Raw genomic sequence first — 21361 nt, forward strand, 5'->3', positions numbered from 1 at the left:
AATTTTTCCCTTGGAGATCAAGGGCTCAAGTCGGTCTCCTCAGGTTGAACTTCTTGCATGTACAGCCTGGAAAGCAACAGTGGAGAAGAGAAATGGTCTTGGAGGCTTGTTCTCTTGACTGCAGCAGAAGTGTCCTGGACAGGTGAGCTGGGCTGTAGTTTCCCTTGGTGGTCATTATGCTTATAAAATGTCTTACAGTCATCTGAGATATTTGGCAGAAGTGACTGGTGGTGTTAACAGTGCTTTGGTTTGTGACTGTGTCTGTTCAGTGGTCATAGTCTTTCCTATCCATTCCTTGGTGGAGCTACCTTTTTGGTATTCCTGGTTAGCTTTGCAGCCTGAGGAGGAGTACACCTTGCATGTGCACTGTGGCTGAACGGCAGCATGCTACTATATTGGGAGAGTCCAAATACAGTGGGAGCTTGAAAGGAGCGAGTGATGGCTTTCAGGCCTGCCTCAGAAGTAGTTCCTGGATTGCAATTATGGGAGTAGAAAACTGGTTTGACTTGTGGTCTTCTGCTTTATCGTGGTGGGGAAGGAGAGCTGCAGCACGTCTGTCTGCTGCTTCCCGAGCATGGTACATTCTGGGCTTGCTCTTTGCTTGGTGTGGTTGTGGGGGGGGCAGCTATGTCCAGGGAGCAAGGGACTGCGAAGGTTTGAAGTTCAAAATCCTCCAGCCATGGTCTGTCAGTTAATTACCACCAGGCTCTTCTCTGGGACCTTTATTACATAAACCTGCCTTTCCTTACTTAACTAAAACCCAGAAAACTGAAGGTGTGATAGGCACTGTTGTGGTAGGACCCCAATGGGAAGTGCAAGTTTTGGATCCACTTGAACTGACCTTTTGGCTTTTACTAGGTGGGCATGGTGGCAAATCACTCAAGGCTGTTTAGGCAGGACATTAGTAGCAAAAATGAACTCATGTTGTAACAGTTTCTGTCAATCAGTTTTATGTGGGCTAGGTCATGGGTTACCAATGCCAGAGGGCTGAATTAAGATCTCTTCTGATACTGCTGTTTGACCCCTCCCAGGCTTAGTGCAGTTTACCCACTGCTGTTGGCTCCAGTTGCAGGAGCTGTGGGTAGAGATGGTTCAGACCCACATCTCCTGTGTGGGGGATGAAGACCTGACCAAAGGCTTGGGATACAGACCTGGGAGCCTAATTCTGGCTCTGCTGCAAGTCTGTTTTGTGGTGCCCAGAGTCAGCTGGGAGTGCACCAGTTCCTCTCTGTAAGGTCAGAAGCAAAATTTCTTCATATCATTGCAGAGACAGTGTAGGCCAGAAGGGTGCTATTTGCCTGCATGTCGCTTTACATGGGCGAAAGGAACAATAAAATCAGTACTGGTGCTGAGTAGTGTTATAGCCCTTTTCAAACACTCCCGAGAAGGGGTTTCACACTCAGCTTTGAGGAGCAGGGAGCGAGATTGCTTTCCATGGGTATTTTGCCTGGGACCCTGTGTTTCTTGCTGGGGACAAGTGATAAAAGGGAGTTGATGGTGTGTCTAGTCTGAGTTCTAGTCCTAATTATCTAGTCATCAGGAAGAGTTCTATGGAAAAAAAATGCAACTGAATTAATCTGCCTTGCAAAATAAAGTTTCCACTATCTTGGATTATTTAATGAGTCTCTTAAACCATCAAAGTGTATGTAAGATCAGCACATAATTGGGCAACTCTTTAAAGAGCATACAATCTACCTAGTGAAGTGGTTTAGTAGCTAAAAATCTGTTTCTGGAACTGTTTTTCCCCTACCTAATAAAATGTAGGTGACCTTTAAGGTCTGAATTAAATCATCAAAAGGTGAGAAATGTGCAGTGACTGCTGATTGCCCTGTTGTGTTTCTGGGGAGAATGTGAGTGCAGACATTGGCTTCAGATTCTGGATTTATGCTAGTCTGATGGGTCAGAATCTGGCCCATAGCAGCAAATCTGAATTCCTTCCTTTTGGCTAATTTAAAAAGTCAAGATATAGCAAAAAGCAGTGCAGGACCTGCACATCCCTTGCAATTCTTTTCTTTAAAGAAAGAGTTAATGAAGAATCTGTGCGTTGCTTCCACATTGCTTTGTGTTTGTGGCAGTGTCTTTGATGTATGAATTTGAAGACAAGGCACAGAATGTATATGTGTGTGCTCAAAAAATTTCAAGTCGTTTGAAGGAGGAAGGAGAAATCTCTTTAAATGGTGATGTGAGCGTACGAGTAGCTCTTGTGAATTTTTTTTTTTCTGCATGTATAGATCTTAGGCTGAACTTCATTTGTAACTGGACTGCATGCTGGCACGGGCCCAACTCTGCAGGCAGATGTATATGAAGTAGCCAAGTAATACTTCTTTCCAACATACAGGCAGTACTGCTAGACATCAGCATGACAAGTTTATGATAGGAATAATGCTCTGTAGTTCCACATGAGGATATGAAAAGTCTTGAAAAACACTAGTTTGTATTTCCCATCTTGCTAGGGTGCAGGAAAGTGTTAACCTATAGGATGAAAGAGACAAAGGGCAAGAAGAGATGTAACTGTAGCTGGATCCCCTTCCTAATCAGTTGGTGGCGTTCATTTTGTAGAAGATTTAGCAACTGATTTGCTTGACTTTTCTTACAATGTCTGCACTGAAGAAAAAGCAGACACTTGATCTCTCACCTGCACCATGAGCAGTGTTACCAGGAAAGCACGTTACGTTTCTTAGTGTTATCCTTGGGCATTGCAATATCTTAACTCCCCTTTCTCTAAATGATTTCTAGTCTGACATAATTACGATCTGTGAAACTCAATCTCCAGTTCTTCTGAAATAGTCTTTGTGCCATAGATCGCAAGACACTTGCCGGCAGCAATCCCTTCTCCTTCCTGCCGTTGACACAGAATGAGAGAGAGAGGAGTAGTAATTGGAGTCTATCACTGTGTGTGACTTTGAACTTTTTTACTTTTATCAGATGATGTCAAGTTAAACAAAAACTCCTAGATAAATAAACCAAAAGCCCAATGTCATTTCTTTGCTGAAAAGAATGTACCGATTCTTGGTATGGCACTTGACGTGTGTGTGCTGATCTTGCTGCCTGATCCATGTTGTAGATCCTTTATACTGGCATGAAACCCTGTTGAAGCCCAAGATTGTAATGGATCAGATCATGTAGCTGGAGTCTTTGAGGGCTACAGATTGTTGCCTGGCTTATACTACTGTACCTAGAGAAGGATTAAAAAAAATAAAATTAGTTTTGCTGTTTCACAGTCTGCCAGCAAGGTCTTACTGGTGGTGGTGACACAGAAGCTCATTAAATCAAGTCATGAATTCACACTAGAATATATAGAACTGTTTCAAGTTTTAATGAACATTTGAAGTCAATGACAGCTGAAGGCCTATATGTTAAGAATCAAGTAAAACAAAATGCTCTGTAGAAATGTGACTAACCTGATCTAATTTGGAGCAGCGAGGTGGGGATGGTGTTGAACTAGTTGGCCTTTGGAGACCCCTTCTGGTCCGATTTTATTGGTGAGCCCTATTCTTCTCCTAAAGGTTAAGGAACTATTGTGTCATTTAACTTTGTATAGAATGAGCAGTAGGGCTGGATGGGATGGGAGGAAACAATCTGGCATTCTTTTTGTGTCAGGTTAACTAACAACAGCACACTGTCTGGTCCAGCATTGTGTCTGTCTTGTTTCAGAATTCATGAGATACCAGGCCTTGGTTCTGGGAGTTCTCAGAGTGACCATGCTTCCCCTGCTGTGTAAAAGGTGTTGCTTTACAGAAGACAAAAACTAATACTAATGGGACACTTCAGTTTGGAAATAGGTGCCTCAAAGTCAAGAAACCATTTTTGAAGTTACAGGAGCAGGAAGGCTTGTATGAATAAAAAGAGATTAGATGGTGTAGAATGAAGAGGTTTCGAAGATGTGAAGGGTACATTTTTAGAGGTGTTGGTGCCTCTGGGTGCTGCATATTTCAGTTTAAGCCGACACTTCCACCAAGCCACCACTTCCCTTACAATCTCTAGGAGACAAAAATAAATAAATAAATCCACCTTTGAACCTGCCTGTGATGACAGGGGACAGCTGAGTCTCTTGAGTGTCTTCCTTGGCAAATTACAAATATTTCAATGTTCCTTTAACAAAACCTGTTGATTTTTAACTAGAAGGAACAACGTGGGAAATTGTTGTTCCCTTTCTCCTCCGAGGTGAAATATAACTCAAATTGAACAGGTTGCATTTATTCTTCTTCAAAGTTACTTTTCAGTGTTGCTTCAAGTTTCTGCAATGTTCAGGAAAAAAACCCCCTCCCTCCCCCTGAAGCATGGGGGGGGGGGGGGAAGCTTTTTTTACTAAGCTGTATCCAGATTCTTAAGTTTTTTGCATTTTTATTACTATTGTTATGTGCTATTATCTGCTTGCATAAATACATGGTATATCCTGTTCGGCAGAAGGTTATGAAGCTGTTCTTGTTAACAAGTGTCCAAGTGAGAACAAACCTCTTTGAGAAAATAACAGAATTACAAAACAAGGCATCTGATCTTCTAAAATCACAGTCAAAATGGTTATTTAAACACTGGATTCAGCTCATCCTTTGTTGTGTTGAAAATAATGATGGAGGTGTGAAGGAGAGGAAAATGTAGTAAAAACATTGCAGAAGGAGAGTAAAGCCTGCCCAGGAGGTACCTGCTTCATCTGGCTGTGCTCTCCCAGGGTACCCTGCCCTGAACTGAGTGGTGGCTTGTATTACATTTCTAGCTTCTGTTCCTCTGATGTATTTCAGTTTCTTAAGAGTTCCATTTAAGATAATTAATCCAAGAGCTAATGATTTAGTTGAACATTTAATTAATTCCTTTCTTGTAATAATCCACAAGAATTTGTGGAAGCCTCTAACATGAGGGATGCTTGTTTGTGTAGCTGCAGTGCTAGAGCATTGATAGGAACTAATTGCCTGACTTGTTTAAATGTGTTTCTAGAGCTGGATATAGAAGCCAAAATGTATGTGGTTTGTCCCTATAATTTTCCATTTGGTTTTCCACTTGTACTATCGGCTGCTCAGATGGCTTGTTCTTTCCCATTAAGAAAATGCTAGCTCCTTCAAGCAATGCAGGATGAATTTCTTTCTCTTCCCTTGAGGTGTTTGTATTGGGTTTTTGTGGGTTTTTTTACTTTTGCTTTTTTTTTTTTCCTTTCTTCTCTGAAGTGTCTTACCAGTTTAGCAGCTCTGGAGACTGGAGTGCTTCAGCCACAGGAACAGTCATGGCATGGGTACTGATTGAGCTGAGTCTTACTGCTGTCAGCTCACCTTTGTGTCTCAAGTTGGATCTTGAAGCGGCTATTGCCGGGCTGCTCACCTGGGTCTGTCTGTGGCTGAGTGTCCACGGGTGCCAATTGTGTGAGTGTTTTATAGCAGTGGGTTTCCAACAGGACTACAATAGCCAGTATAACTGTTTCCAGGCTGATTTTGTTGAAAAACTGTCCCATGGTGATGACTGTCACCTATTTCAGACGTGGAATATCAGGCGAGTAGGATGGCGTGGAGTCTTATATGTATGGAATCAGGTTTTCCAGACAGCTTGTTAGAAAAGCCACAAGTACACAGCAGAACTGTAGCGCAGTTGGAGCACGTCATCTTCTGCTCTGGAGTAATTCTGCAGACATCTGCAGCATTTAAGTGCCAAGGCAAGAAATCTAGCCTTGCCTGCGTGTGGGTGTCTCAGGCCCTAGATATATATGGATAGGTAGCTTGCCCGAGATTGCAAAACCTTTTTGGGTTTTTGACCACATACCATGCACCAATGTGGCCCAAGGGTGTGCCCTAATTTAGATGCATTGTGCCGCACTCTGCTGTCATATAATTGAGTATCTGTTAGAACAACTAAAAAGTTGTCTGGTTTTGGTCTGAAGGAGGAAAACATGTTTTATTCTCTTGCGAGAGCGCAGTAGAGCAATGCCTCAGCTGTTGCTTCAGATCTCAGTGATGACAGCCAAAAAGACAAAGGGACAGATGCACAGGTCAGAAGGAGTTGAGGAGAGGAGCATCTTTAGGAAGGAGAAAAATGTGCATTTCCTGTGTTTTAAGTGGCATGTGGGGTTTAGTTCTGGAGCGAGTGGAAAGCATTGCCCTCAAAGTCAGCATTAGCTTTTAAATGGGCAGGGACAGAATCTTTTTCTTCATTGATTGTTTCCTAGACCAGATAGACCAAATTCTTGAAATACATCTACTTGCCAGAACTTAAAAGATATTAAAAATGATGCCCAAATTGATCAAGAACTGTGCTAAAAGCTGCGTGTAAGAGAGTGATAGTTGCGAGAGGCTTGCATGGGTTACAGGCTGGTTGGAGCTGCTGAGCCACAAGCTGTGTGAAGAGGTCTGTGGGGTGCTAGGCCTGGGCCAGTTGTGTCACTTTGCAGTCGAATGTCCCTGGCCCCTTTCCCCTGTAGGGTGACGCAGTGGCTCAAGCAGGGAGTGCACAGTGACAGCGGCCCAGCTTTTGCAGTTGGGCGCTGGTGTGTATCTGCTGATGTGGGGTCTGGTTCTACCTGCGTAGGCACACTCAGCAGGTCGGGACTGGGACTGTCCCATTCTGTGTTCTTGTGGCACTGGGTTTTCTGGGGTCCTGGTTTTGGCTGAAGTCACTGGTATAGCACTGACAGTAAACCTCTGGAAGCTTTCCCTTTAAGTTGTTTGACATGCATTGAAAAACAACATTTAACTGTGCCTTGGGGTGACTAAGAGAATGATAAAAGAAGAAACTGATATAATGAACAGCTTAAACCAGTAGCTTTCAGTCTTCACTTTCCTGTCTTGACAGTCTGAACAGTAAGCTGTGGGAAGCATCACATTTGCTGTATGGGCTGTGCTAGATCTTGTGGCTGCTGTAGGTTCTGGGTTAGATCTAGCTCAGGTGCACCCCTCACTGGTGTAGGAGAGACTGAGAAGTATTTTAACCCATGCCTCTAAGGGTCATCCTCTGGGCTTTCCTGAATGGGGTGTTTGAAATGTGCTGTCACCTCTCCAAGGCTCTCTGTGAAGGAAGACCTTGTGACACACTGCTGAAGATGTCCCTTGAGGGTAGTGCTTGCCAATGCCACATGGGTCACTGCAGCTTCACCAGCCCGAAGGGAATGGAAGCAGAAGGTCCAGCAGAGAAGGGCAGCATGTGTTGAGAGGTCCTCTATACTTGAACATGATGCTGCCTAGTCCCAAAGGCTGGTTTCTTTGTGCTTCTTAGCACATTTGGTTCTTTCCTTCATGTGTCAGGGTCCCACTTGGTTCTGAAATCTCTTGAAACCCTGCATTTGTTTTGTCACACAACGTTTTGAAATCCTCTCTTGTGATGCTGGGCACTGGAAGAGCTGTCCTTGAATTATGAACAGTGCTTGTTGGGTCTTTAATATGTAAAACTTGCCTGAAGATCTGCAGGACATGCTGCAAGAGCATGGTTTTTTTGGTTGGGGTTTTTTTTTGTGTGTTGTTTTTTTATGGAAAGCTTTGCTTGGATTTTCTTGTTTCTGAGCTCCTTGTTTGCTGCTGGGACAGCCAGCTCTGTCCTAGCCTCACATTATGGGTTGTGTTTGTCTGCAGTGAGAGGTGATTTTCTTTGGCTGCAAATTTATATTGTCTAATGGTTGAAGGTGAGAAGAGCGCACGGAGCCTCTTTCTTTCCCTTTCTGTGGTTGGGTGTAGTCTGACTTTCATCTTTTCTTCCAACTGCACTCTCCAGCATAGTACTTAGTGCTGTTCTTCATAAATAGTCAAACCTTTCAGGCTCTTTGGGAGCTATAAAATCAGTTGCTTATTTACTTGGCTCCTAGAGCACTACAGTACTAGCAGTGCTTTCCAGCAGTGCTTAGCAATGGAGAGTGAAGAAAGGACTTTTCAGGCAGAAACTGAGGGGGAATTCCAGGTAGGGATTTTGTAATTACTGAAGCTGCAATTTAAGCAGGATGTAGAAGCCGTTGCCCTTGTCTTAAGATGGTAAAGGCTTTCCATGTGGCTAGTTGGTCAGAGCATCAGCTCTTACAATCTCCTCTGGGTGAAAAGATTTCAATGAGCTAAAGCAGCAGCTTTGCAGGAATTCCTCTGTGGAGGAAGCCTTCCCTCCTGCCACCTGTGGCCCCTTTCTTGAGCTAGCATCCATCTCTTCACTCACTTAGGCTATTGTCTGTCTTCCTGCAGTTAACAAAAGCATCTTGAGCCTTTCTTCTCCTTTTCTAGGTGGAGTTTTTTGTTGTACTATTAGGCTGTTGTGGATTATGTCTGGAGACTTTTCTCAAACGTGTAGGAGAGCATGGTAGACACTGAACCAGCAGCCTCACCGTGCAGGGCTGGGACCTGCTGTGGAAGCTTCAGGTCTTCAAGTGTTTCCAGAGTTTTGCAAAAGCTGTGGCTGCTGAAAATGGTATTGGACTCTTACTCATGTGTTCTTTTCCCAAACAAGGCAAGAAAAAAGTTTCATGAGCTGTGACCTAGCAAGAGATGTCAGCATCTGGTAACTACGCTCTGCCCTACTCAAGTCAGCTTCTGTTGACTCCTCACCACAGGGGCTGCTCAGCCTCCTTGAGAGATCCCCAGCTTTTTCTCATGTTACCAGCAGCTGGTGGGTCTTGGCTGTGTTTGCACCTATTTGGTGCTCTCCTTGTGAGACTGTCTGTGTAGCCTGTCATCACTGCTTCGCAGGATTGCTGTTCCTCGTAAAAGCTTATATTGAATGTTGTAATCTGGAAGTGCAGATGTTCAGAAGCGTGGGAACTGGTGGTCAAGGCGGGTAGCTGGATATCTGAGCATCCTCACAATTCTTGTTACTGTTCTTGAGCCCTAAGGGAGCAGAGAAGACTGTTGGTGATTATCTGCTAGGTTGTGTGTTTGCCTTGTTTCTTCCAGATGGTGTCTAAACCCTCAGAAGCACTTCTGTTTCAGTTTTAAAATGGGCTGAGCACTTTCTATTCCTGTTGGTGTTAGAGATGGAGTCGGAGCCAGTTGCTTCTGTGCTAGGAGCTTTGGGGTGCTCCAGCTAATACGATTCTGCCTAAAGGTGGGTTACCAGTGAGTTCTTGCTTTCTCTGTGCACTGTAGCAGGCTTTTGCCTCCAGTGAAGGGGAAAACACTTTTATTAGGTAAACCAACCTGGTCTTTTAATAAGGCACATTGCTACACTAGCAATTTACTAGTTGCCATAATAAAGGCTTTCAGTTTAGCCATGAAAAACAATCAGGGCACTGCAATGGCTTTTATTCTTTCCCTGAGATATTCTTGTTGCTTTCCTGTAAGAGAGATTCTAGCACTCGTATGATGCTTCATTTTGCCTTGAGCTCCTGAGATGCAACTTGTCACCAAAGCTAGAAGCTCATTCAAGGATGTGGTGGGCCTGATCCCCAGCTGACGCACACAGGCATGATCTCACCACTGCTCACAGAGCTACATCCATTTTTCCTTACTGGCTGAGGACCTGGCTGGAAGTGTAAGTGCTCAGCTGAGGGCAATGGAAATGTACAGAATAGTGGCAGTGTTTGTGACTAAGATATTTAACTGCTTTGTGGTGAGGAACCAAAGGCAACAGCGGTTGGTAGTGCAGGTGTTTTGCTTTGATGTTGGTTTATGTGAAGACACTAAGTCTGTCTGACACTTGAGTACTGCCATGCAGATATTCATACCTGTAAGGTGCTGAAAAACAGGACTATGCTGAAACAATGTTTGCTGCTGCTGGTTTTCAGCAGTGTTTGGGGTAATTGAGACAGGAAGGTGTGATTTAAATTGGGACTCTGCCTTCAACTGCAAACTTTGTGCTACCTGATGTGTTACCATGAGTGCTGCTTCCCTGGAGACTGAGCACAGACTGTAGTTTGTGTCAGTAGTGATTTACCTGCTGTGCTATCTGCAGCTTTGACCTTGCTCAGGCTAGAAAAGCCACCGGTGCTCCACAACGGTGATTCTGCAACTTATGATTCCCTCTGTGTCCTCGGGACGGAGCCCAGTGGTTACATGCTGCTCCTTCTCATCATGGTTACGTGCAACCACTCAAGGACCAACGCAGAATCTTTGCAAAAGAGGGTGAACTTGTTATCCTTTGGAACTCAGCCCTTCAGTTCCCCTGAGCAGAGGCAGGGCAGGGAGCAGCGTGGCTGGGGGCTGACTCGCTCCAGCTCTTTCGCCTAGGACATATTTGTCATCTCTCCTGGAAGCAGATGTCCACATTTCAGAATGATCATATTCTTTTAAGCATCCCCTTCCATTTTTCTTTGTGGAATTTCTATAGTGATAACTTCTTGTTCTGTGGTGCATTTCCTTGGATTGCTTTGAATTTCTCATGTGTTCTGCCAAGTCTCTAGCTCTTACATCAGGAGACAACTGGGTTTTTCGTTGGCTATTTTACTGGATCCAGAAAACAGTTCTTGGGGGTTTTTTGCTTTTGCGTAAGAAAGGTGCCCTTGCATCCTAACAGTAGTTATAAAAATACATCCCTACAGTGATCATTTCTGACAACTTTTTCTTAATACCTCGTAACATTTAAATGACCTTTAGTCCTTCTGGGATTTATTTCCCTCTAGAGCTATGCATTATTTACTGAGTTGCTCATCTGTTCCCAGGTCTGTAAATGGAGGAGAACTTTCAGTAACCAGGTTTTTGCTCATTTTACAGATGTTGGTGGTTTCATTGGGTGTTTTGGTTCCGCTGTTTCTGTCAGTCCAGCAGTGAGCCCTGGTAGGTAGTCAGAGAATCATCTAGGTTGGAAAAGACCTTGATGATCATCCAGTCCAACCATTAACCTAACATTGACAGATCCCAACTACACCATATCCCTCAGCGCTAAGTCAACCCTACTCTTAACTCCAGGGATGGGGACTCCACCACCTCCCTGGGCAGCCTGTTCCAACGCCTAACAACCCATTCTGTAAAGAAATGCTTCCTAACATCTAGTCTAAACCTTGCCACATGGGCTTTACTGTCCTTGATCACTGTTGCACAGTGCTGCAGCGCTGGAGCTTGGATGAGTTGGCATCAAATAAGCTAGTCCCCTGAACTTTGGTGTGAGCAGTGGTCTTTAATTCACAGATGCTGCTGCTTGATAGTTTTTTTTTACAAGCAGTAGTTTAAAAGTGCTGTGATGTGCTCTGAGCTCTGTGTTACGTTAAAGCAGTGGGAGGATTAAGGAAATGGGCTGGTTGCAGTTCTCCCTGCTCTCCAGTCCCAGACGACCTGTGGGAACTTGTGTTGTTCCTTGTGTTGTACAAGTGAGGCGCTCGCCAGAGGCGCAGACAGTTGGGACTGTAGTGTGTGGACTGTGCGATTGTATTGGCTGTCATCATAGTGAGGAGAGGAGACAGTTGACCTGCAAGGGTCAGCTGCAGTCATGAGAGCCCAGGGTGGTGTTGGCATGGAGGTGCAGGGAAGATGAGCTTTCAGGGTGATGTCGCACAGAGCCTGGGACTGAGGGAAGACCACAAGTAGTGGAGATGTGGGAACCTGTCTTAGTGGAGATGCGCAGGGCAGTCAGTACCTCCTGGATTTTCTTTGGAGACAGTGACACGGCAGAAACAGCATAAGCAGCCTGGGCTTCGCTGCCTTTAGAGGGCTGTTGTCATGGGCCATCTTCATGGGCCAGCGTACCGTGGGGGATGGATTCACAGTGGGGAAGGAAGAGCAAGGCAGCCCTGGATGTACTGCCAGGAGAAGAGAAAGGGTCTTCAAGCATGAGGTAGGAGAGACTGGGGAAAGGGATACAGAGATGAAAGCTGTTGTGTGGTTTAAATCCTGTCAGGTCTGTTAAGTGTGCTGCTAGTCTGATTTGCTGAACAGTTGCATGCAGTGCTGTAAGGAGCCCCTCAGTGCTCCATTGCACTGGATTCAGCCTCCCTGCCAGGTAAGGACAGAGTGCCAGGGATGTTCCTGACCCACTGCAACTATCCTCTGCTGTAGGTACTGTCTCTGATCCAGTATTGCATAGTGTAATTCTGTGTTCTGGGCAGAGAAGCTCTGATCAGCTGGATAGGAGGGCAGAAAAAACCTCTGAAAGGTTTCTGTAGCTCCTGTTTTTGTTCTTCTAAATCCAAAACAGATGTTTTGCCTCTCTTCAGTATCTTAAGAAAAGTCACTATAAGGCTGTTCCGTTTGGAAATATAAATTCCCATGTTACTTAGTTAAATTTTCTAAATCTGTGAGATTTAGAAATCTGTCTGTAGATGATCAGAAATAAAAGGGGCATTTTTCCTCCAGGAAGCTACTCCAAGAGATCATGGTCCACGTTCCAATGGAAAAACTTGCGTATCCAAACCAAGCAGCCATTCTCTTGAGGCGCTGCTGTGTTGAATGGCAAATCAACGGCCCAGAGTCCAAAATATTGTGGATTTTGAAGGTGGTTTCTGTGACAGAATGGATGGTATCTTGTGGATCCAGAGAAAGAACCCCAGAATAACTATTCCAAGTCGTCCCCCTGTTCAGCTCTTTGACCACAGCTTGTAGTCATGCCAGTAAAACTAGTTGCTCTACTGTTGCTGCCTTGTTTGCTGGTGTTGGTTTTGCAAATTGTGTTGTACAGAACAGCTTCTAAGGCCTGTGTCTGTACTAGGATCGTTGGGCTGGGGCGATGCACTCACAGTGCCAGTGCAGATGCGATCCTGCCTTGCAACACGAGATGTTAACTGCTGGGACGTCAGAAGGAGATGGGCTCCTCCAGGGTGGATGTGGTTATACTCGTGTGCAGGTGGAATACAGCAGTCAGCATTTCTTAAACTATCTTCATGTTTTTCTGTCTGCCAGGGGTTTTATTTCTGAGCAGACCCAAAGTACGTACCTGACTTCAAAACTAAATTTGCAAACGTCTGCTAGCTTTAGCTCTTGCTTGGTCTTGGGTGCCTAGTTCAGTTGCGGCGGATGTTTCATGTCTTGTGGCATTAGAGCTGCTCCCCGTCTGACTGATTAACACCAGTCATCAGGCAGACAGAAACGTGTGGCATTGGCGCTTGTCTCAGGCTTCTCAATGTGTAATCTGAAGTGTTCTCCTTTTTGACAAAATATATTAAGTTTACTTAAAGTATGCAAGTGCTTCTCCATGTCTTTGCTTATGAATCCACAAGATTATCTAAGCAAGTGTTCAAAAAACCTGGTTGAATTCTCTTAAAAATTTTTTTTTGCATGTTGAAATTTGGAAGTTTGTCTTCCCTTCCCTTCCCTCCTTCAAGAGAAACCTCACAGACAGACTCCAAAGTGAAACAGCCAAGCCGTGTCACCACAGTGTTGGAGGTGAGGAAACTGAGCTTGAAGCAAGCTGGTGACACAGCTGGGGTAGGAACTGTGTCTCCCTCATTCCCATTTGGGTCCTGAGCTGGCAGATGTGGAAGGTCCAGCAGGAAGCCAGCAGAGTGAAACCAGCCCGTGGGGATGTGCTGCTCAGCCCATCGCTGATTCCCTGCAAGTGACATGGGATAAAGGTTGGTTTAGCAGCCACCACACCTCTGCGGCACGTGGCGTGGTGCAGAGAGTGGAGGGGAGGGCTCATCTCTTCCCCACTGCAGTCCAGAGCTGCTGTGTTAGTGCAGGGTAGCCTGAGGCTGTGATTCACTCTGGTCGCTTGGTGCTGGATCAGCTGGTGCTGGATGGTGCAGCTTGCTTTCTTGCCCTTTATGGGAGTGCATTTACGTGTGTCTTGTTTTAAGCTGTGTTGGATGCATCTATTTGTCTGCCATGCTTGGTGAGCACTTACTGTTAGAGCAGATGTTGGTGAGCTGTCTGCTCTCTGATATGTAGAGTGCCTGCAGGCCTTCCAGTGCCACCCAGGACAGATGCTTTGAGTTCTTTGAAGTAAATTTTTGGTGACCTCTTAAAAAAAACTCCCAAAAAGCCCCCAAAACACCCCACAACATTTTCTTCATTGGGAAAGGCTGTGTTGCAACCTGGGAACTAAGAAGAGCCTTCTTTACTGGGAATGATGGTGCCTTGAGACCTGGCAGTTGGAGGGAGGCAGGAGAAGGGCTGCTGACAGACCCTAGTGCCTACAGAAAGTACCCTGAGACATGACAAAGCAGCAGCAGATGCCAGCTGAGCTGAATAGTGGATGGCACAAATTGCTTTATTGACTGTCTTGGGGACTCTCAGGAGTCAAATAAGCAAAGCGGCAGCACTGCAGACCTAGAGCTGTGCCGCTGTGTATTTCTGCAGTGGGTTTGGGAGACCCAAGATCACTCCTTTTGGGGCCTGTATAAAGTAGGGGGCTAAAAGCAGCAGCTGCTGACCTGGTATTCCTTCAGTTGAGGGCTGGGGACCTCTGTGCTAGAGATACCAGTGAGTTGTGTCCTACCTTGCTTGGAGCATGAAGCAAGACTTGTGCTGATGTAAAGGCCTGGAATAGCTCTGTAATTATCAGCACTGCAGTGTTACCTGGAATTTTGGGTGGAGAGCTGCCCTTCCTGTGCCTTGGTGTGGAGCGGTGCCTGCTGGCTGGCTTCCCCAGGGAGCACTGCGAGATCACAGCAAGGGGGTGGCTGCTGGCAGGGCCCACCGCTGCTCCGGCCCTGCTGACAGTCCCCTGCAGAGCTCCTGCGGTTCCTCCTGCTCACCCGTGTGTGTTCATTCAGGCAGTGCTTGGGTAACTGCTTCAGGAGTAAACTGGGGTGGGGGCTCTTCAGTGCAGGCAGTCCAATGCAGCAAGGGCTGGAATTCAATTCATTCTTCATTCATGTGCCAGGCACACCCCGGATTTTCTGTTAGCTGTGTCTCTAATGGATCTGTTGGGTCTCCCAATCCATACACGGTTGCAGGTTCCTGCCTCTGACCTTCAGCAGTTTGAGGCAGGTGGCCCATCAGGGTTGATAAATGAATCCAGCATGGAGGGGAATAACACCTGATCATCCTCAGTGGTTGTTTCTTCAGTAGCTGTCCAAGCTGCCACTGTAATCCCTGTGCTGATTTGCTCTCCATTTCTATAAGCACAACAGCAGAAAGTCTTGGGAGGATTAGCTCATCCTCCCTGTCTGATCCTGGGGGCGAACTGCAGGGTAACTGGTGATGTTTGCACTGTGCATGTGTTTCCTTTAATGTTTGAGTGATGAGTTCCCCTGGCTCCTTCTGGCTTGCAGGCAGTTTGAAGAAGAGATGGATCCCTTTCTCTCCTAGGATCAGATTTATCCCCGGGGCACACCTCCGTAATCGCAGGCAGCACACTGACTCCTCGGTGCAGGATGCTGCTGTGATGGGGCTCTGATCAGCCGGCTGTGACCCCAGTGACTTCGTTAAAAGCATCTCTTGAGTGATGAGGACCTAAAGCCCATGCTCTTGCTCGGGCCCTGCTGCCGTACCCCAGCCGGGAGGAGCCGAGTGATATGGCAGATGCGCGGGCAGCGATAGGGCTTAAGGCAGCTGGCTCTGGAGCTGGCTCTGGAGCTGGCTGAGCATTTGTCAATGGTAGATTAAACCCAGTGTGCAAGATGAATGTGAAAACGAAACACGGCTTATAAAAGCATGAGGAAAATTCTCCTTTGGCATAGGAATAGATTCTAGATCTTGTCGGCAGGCTGCAAATGATGTTGAAATAAAGTGACGTGGTTGAAGGATCCGTTATTGGGATGGGATAAGACTACAGGAGCTGTTTGGAGAAGGTGACGTATGTTGGGAGAAGTTAGGATGCAGGTATTTAGGAAGTTTCTTTTCAGGAGACTTGACATACAGTGGGCAGTTTCCTCTGCCCGCTGTTAGTGCTCCTGTGAATCCGTGCGACGAGCTGAGGGTGGCAAGCTGGGCTTATGGACCGACCGCAGCGTGGCGAGCTCCCGCAGGAGGGTTAAAACGGGCGGGGTGCGGGAGGGGACGCGGTGGTGGTGCTGCCCCTCAGGACGGGCCTGCCGCGCTGCCGTGCCGCCCCGCTCTCTGTGAGCGCTGCCCTTGGGCGGCCGCGGGGAGGGAACACGGACGGGCCGGCAGCAGCCGCCGCTCCCCGCGTTGGCGCGGGGCAGGGTTGTGGTCGGGGCGGGAGCAGCAGGGAGCCGGGACAGGAGCAGCGCCGGGCACACGCCGCGGTGCGAGGTTCCAAAAATTGCGCCGCGCGCGAGGCGGGCGCTGCTGTGTTGCTTTAGGCGTTAGCAGGGCCGCCCTCACCACGCGTTCATCGGGCGGCCGCGCAACCCCGAGATAAGGACGGTTGGTGGGTGCCCTTCCGCGCCTCCGCTAGGGGAAAGCGAACCGTCCCCCAGGTCCGGGCGAGGGGCGGGCCCCGCCGGGCCCGCTCCCCCCGCGCCGCCCGGCTGGGGGCCGCGCTCCGCTCGGCGCGGCGCGGACAGAGGCGTTTCGCTGTCGTCTGCGGCTCCGGTTTAAGCCTTTTTGTCGGCTGTGGCGGCGCTACCCAGAGTGCTCTGCGCCGCGCGGGACAGTATTTGCATAAGGGGCCGGCCAGCAGCGGCGACCGAGCGCGCCCCCTGCCGCCCGCCCGCGGCGCTGCCCGGCACGGCCGCCCCGCCAGCAGCCGCGCCCGGGGGGGCGGGCGGACGGACGGACGGGTGTGCAGGGAGCGGGGCTGCGCTCTGGCAGCCCCGGTGACACCGCCTCAGCAGCGTGGCTGTCCCTCAGGCTTCCAGCAGTTACTAACCGCAGTGCCTCACTAAAAACTTTTAGGAAGAGCTGTCTCATACCAGAGCTATCATCAGCTATAGGGTCTTGCCAAGTATTTAGTATACAAGCTACACAGTATATTCATTATATAATGTATTTAAGTTATTAAATGCGTTTTCTGATGTGTAACCTGTCCTGAAGCTTCTCTCAAACAAGGTGCCTTTCCCTGGGTTTCAGTTACGTCATAAAAGTATTGGGTTTAATTTCTGCAAGAGAATTATTAAGTAGCAGTTAGTGCACACCATTTTCTAATAATATGTGTAGTAATTACAATTAATTAGAAACATTAGTTACAGCAAATACTGGAATTGTTATGCGTATGGTATGCGTACATTGCACACATATATGCATGAATTTAGCATTGAGCAGCAGTCACAGTTGTTGGCTTTGTCAGGTTCTTGGCAGTGAGTTTTGACTTGTAAATGTCCCAGGGAGCAATAATTTGGGGGCTTTTCTGTTTATAAACCACTCGGCTTGCCTGTTGGAAGCCACACAAGGAAGAGTTGGGCGTACTTGTGCACCCCTGTTAGTTGAGCAGTGCCGATGCTGTGGGTAGGAAGGGGCCCTTCTCCTGTGGGTTGGCTGGGGCAAAGGGCTGTGTGCTAAAACACTGTCTGTCCTGTGCTTGCAGGTGGTTCTCCTGGGGATTGACATCCTTTCTGCACTAGTGTCCCGCTTGCAAGATCGTTTCAAGGCCCAGATTGGCACAGGTAAGGGGTCTGTGGGCGAGGGGGTCTGTGTGCTGCCGTTGCTCTGTTGGGATCTGCTCTGGCTGCTGTACACAAAGCCGCCTTTCTCCCCAGGAAAGCACTGGGGAGGCTTTTGGTGGTTTCAGGCTCTGCTGAAGGGTGGGAGGGATGGTCCCTCCTTCGGGTGGGGGAGAGCAGAGGGGCTGCGCCACTGTGACAGTTTTCTTCTGAGGGATTTGGACGTTTCTGTTTTCTTTGCTCAGTGCTGCCAAGTTTACTTGATAGGCTGGGAGACTCTAAGGACTCGGTGAGGGAGCAGGATCAGACCTTGCTGCTGAAAATCATGGAACAAGCTGCTAACCCTCAGGTATGCTCAACAGCCCTTTGCAGTGTGACTGACTGACTGCTTAAAAAGAACTTTTTTCTGTCAGAGGGTGTTCTCCCATGGCTCTGTCTGAAATAGCTTCATCTCTGTATGCCTTGTTATGAGATATTTGCTTCACTTGAGAATACTGTTTCATGTCAGGATACACGTGGGAGTGTGAATGTCAGTGGATTTTCCAAGGATGGGATGGCTGGATGTCATAGTAGTTGTTCTGGGTCTTTGGAAGGTACTTGTTTTCTGTAAGTAGATGTATGTTTTAGCTAGTGGGGAGTTACTGCGAAGTCAGCACAGAACAAAGAATTAGTCAGATCTAAGAGTGTCTTTCTGCTTCTTGTCTTGTTCTGTTTGGATGGATGTAAAGCTTATATTTAATTTCCAGAGATGTTATGGTGTATGTCTGCTGGAAGAAAAAAAAAATCTCTCTTCCCCTGCCTTCTTTTTTCCTGTCTCACCTTTTGTCTTCCACAGTACGTGTGGGACAGGATGCTGGGAGGATTCAAACACAAGAATTTCCGGACAAGAGAAGGGATTTGCCTCTGCCTTATTGCAACACTCAATGCGTAAGTCAGAACCTCCTGCAAACCTACATTATGTACACAAGCCTGCTTTGTTACTCACAGTGGTGCCCTTTTATTCTTTATTCCTAGATCTGGAGCTCAGAGTTTAACACTGAGTAAGATAGTGCCACATATATGTAACTTACTCGGAGATCCAAACAGCCAGGTAAGCTTTTGCTGCGAGTCGCTTCTAAAGGTTGTGCTGATTGCTTTGTCGGCGAGTGTGGGGCTCTGTGTTCTGACTGGTAAATTAGTTAATTCTGCTGCTGGTGAACTCTGTACGTGCTGTTCATGAAGATTTGAAGTGTGCCTAAACCAGCATATCAATTACTCCAAGTCTTGAACAGAATAACATGAATCTGCAGGTGAGGGGAACAAAATAGAAAACCTTTGTGGGAAGGGAACTGCTTTGCCTTAAAGCTGGAATGCAAGGGAGGGTGCAGAGATCCCTCTGGGCTCGGTGCAGCACCCTTCACCTTCAGAGAAGAACCAGTCTGGGCAGGGAGGGCAGATGGGACCAGTCGGACAGCCTGGCCGCGTGCACTGCCAGAAGTTGTATGGGGAGATTCTGAATGAGGAGTGGAGGGAAGGCAAGCTGTATAGGGACCTTAAATCAGCAATGCAAACCAAATGAACATACTCGCTGAAAAAAATCTGTCACTTCTACATGCTTTTTGTCCTGCCCTGGACAGGACCTAACCTGAAATTAGATGCAAGTATGTGAGGTTAGTGAGAATAGGTGGGGTGGGGAAGCAGGTTTCAAACTAATGTCATGTAACATGTACTACCAGTTTTTGAATATCGCTGTTGCCTGCCCAGGATGGGTGGACACATGTGATCCAGGTCTGGAGTGGGTGTTTAGTGTGGGATGGCCAACTGGGGAATGGGTTTACGCTGGGTCTGGAGTTGGGCATCTTCCCATGGCTGTCAGGGCCTCCCCTTGCTGAAGATTTGGACTGAGTGTGAAGCAGCCTTCCCTTGCTGGTTGTGCCAAGGCAGGAGGATAAACCTGGTACCCCGAGAAGTTTTGACAGAAGTTTCATGTTCAGGGTCCTTTGTAGTGCTGAACCATGGCTGAGCAAGCTGTTGCTCTTTGAGGGGACACTGGGTTTAGGACTTTGACTTGTTGCACAGACACCTTGGTCCTGCCATTGGCGAGTTGATGAGGGGTCTGAGACACGTTTTGCCTCTGCACTGCCTCTCCCTTGTGCCTGGCACAGCTCCTTTTTCTAGTCCCCAGCTGCAGTGGGAAATGAGGCTGATCGCCCCTTATCCCGGATCTGGTGTCTCATCCCCAGAAAGCCTATGCCCGAACTGATCAGACACACATCGCTGTGAAAGTGGCTCCTGGTTGAACCGGTGCCTGTCCTGGGGCAGGGGCTGGTCCCGGGCTCCCCTCGGGCTGCTCCTGGGCTGCCAGTGGCTTCTCCTGAGCTCTGGGAGACCCGACGCTCGGTCAATGCTGCCCTCTCTTGGTGAGAGATGATGGAGAAACACAGATCCGGCTCAAGTGCAGTGGTTTTCCCCTTTGTTGTGGACATGGAAGCTGTTTGGTTACTGCCCTTCCCAGAATGAGTGTGTTTTAGGTTTTGTTGTTTTCAGCTAATGCAGTTTAAGAGCTTGTGTAACCAAATGAGCACTTGGTATGACAACTGTATTTAAAGTATGATTATTTTCTCAAAAATAACATTGAGCATTAAAGCTTTGTTATTTCTGTGGTAGACTGAAGCAAGTATGATAGTAGGGGTTCCCTGCCAATATGGGGTTTACCCAGTCCTGCAACCATACCTCTGATTAACTTGACACACTCAGACAATCCTTCCAGATCAGGCAGTGAGGACTTCTGTGGCTGGCTGCACGGCGTGCCCCGGCTGGAGGGGGCACGGTGGCAGGCTGGGGGGGTATGGCAGAGCTTGTCAGTGTTCCCTGGCTGCTGTGCCCCTGCGGCTGGGGTGTGGGTCAGGGCCCCGGGGCGGGCAGGCTCGATGCAGGCACTGCCACCTCTCCTCCCTGGCTGTCAGAGGTAGAGAGTGAGGCTGGGTTAGGGCCTCTGTACTCAGAAGCTGGGAACACCAAAGAGTCCCTCCTGAGCTGTGTCCCAAAGTCCTGCCTGGTGGTGTACGGGGCTGATGGGCAGAGAGGAGAGAGGTAAGAGTAAGGGCTGGCGTGAGTGAACGCAAGGGTTTGGAAACCAGCAGCGACCTGCTGAATGGGAAGGCTGTGGAGCAGGAGAACGGAGTGAGATGAGCGTGAGTCAAGTGTCAAGTTTTTTTTGGCTAGGAAGCAGGGCACGTGTGCCTGCCGTTTGACTCCCTATAGGTGATTCTAGCTTGTGCCTACAAAATATCCTGTGTCTAGTCCTGATGTGTGCAGGTGCTTGGGTAGCTGCCAGGCCATCTTCTGAGAAGCAGAAGTGCAGAGCTTCATAGGTGTTTCTGCAAGCAAAGCAGATAGTTTCCTTTCTCCGCTTGCTGTGTCTGATGGAGGAAGGAAGTTCAGTACAGAAAGGTGACACTTTAATCAGATTTGTGACTCTTGTGTTGGGTGGAGGGAACGATGTACTCTGTAATTTCTTGCAAATCAGTTTGGAAAACATGCAAGATTCGTGGTGACTGAGGTGACTGATTACTCCTCCCTCCCTCCATATTTTGTTATCAACACAGAAAGGTAAGTTTGTAAGATGGCATTAAAAGTCAGTTTGTTTTATAACATACTAGCAGTATAATGTCTATTTGTGTCTCCTTGCTTTTTTGATCCAGTAAATATACCTGTTGCACACAATGGGTGGAGTTTGGTAGAGGCAGCCAAGCTCCCTGTGTGTGTCCCTATGTATGAAACCTTTCATTTTATGTCTTGACTGCCTTTTCAATTAAATTAGACCTGCTGATACTGCTAATATCTGAAATGCAAGGATGGAAGCTCCTTCATGAACTCTGTGGTAATGTGTATAGTGGCAACTGTTGTTGCCAAGAAATATGCAAATCTCTTTCTCCAAGGTGTAGGGCAGGGATTTATTTATTTAAATTAAGATGACTGATTTCTCTCATATCTCACATTCAGGTTCGAGATGCAGCAATAAACAGCCTTGTGGAAATTTACAGACATGTTGGTGAACGTGTAAGGGCTGATCTCAGTAAAAAAGGATTACCCCAGTCTCGGTAAGCTGAGAATGTC

At 47.4% G+C, this 21361-nt stretch overlaps 1 protein-coding gene and 1 non-coding gene across 2 annotated transcripts in view; one reads left to right on the forward strand and one right to left on the reverse strand.

The window, feature by feature from the left end:
- CLASP1 (cytoplasmic linker associated protein 1) overlaps nucleotides 1–21361 on the forward strand; it is a 189013-nt gene that overhangs the window by 37513 nt on the left and 130139 nt on the right. The window contains exons 3-7 of the mRNA XM_074828769.1: nucleotides 17188–17266; nucleotides 17509–17612; nucleotides 18099–18190; nucleotides 18278–18353; nucleotides 21248–21345. Coding sequence (XP_074684870.1) covers nucleotides 17188–17266; nucleotides 17509–17612; nucleotides 18099–18190; nucleotides 18278–18353; nucleotides 21248–21345 — 449 coding nt within the window. The remainder of the gene's footprint in view (nucleotides 1–17187; nucleotides 17267–17508; nucleotides 17613–18098; nucleotides 18191–18277; nucleotides 18354–21247; nucleotides 21346–21361) is intronic.
- On the reverse strand, nucleotides 15974–16090 carry LOC141925551 (U4atac minor spliceosomal RNA). The gene has a single exon (XR_012623888.1). It is a non-coding gene; the product is annotated as a U4atac minor spliceosomal RNA (small nuclear RNA).

The sequence above is a fragment of the Strix aluco genome, chromosome 6, assembly GCF_031877795.1.
Source record: "Strix aluco isolate bStrAlu1 chromosome 6, bStrAlu1.hap1, whole genome shotgun sequence".
In the NCBI taxonomy this organism is placed as follows: domain Eukaryota; kingdom Metazoa; phylum Chordata; class Aves; order Strigiformes; family Strigidae; genus Strix; species Strix aluco.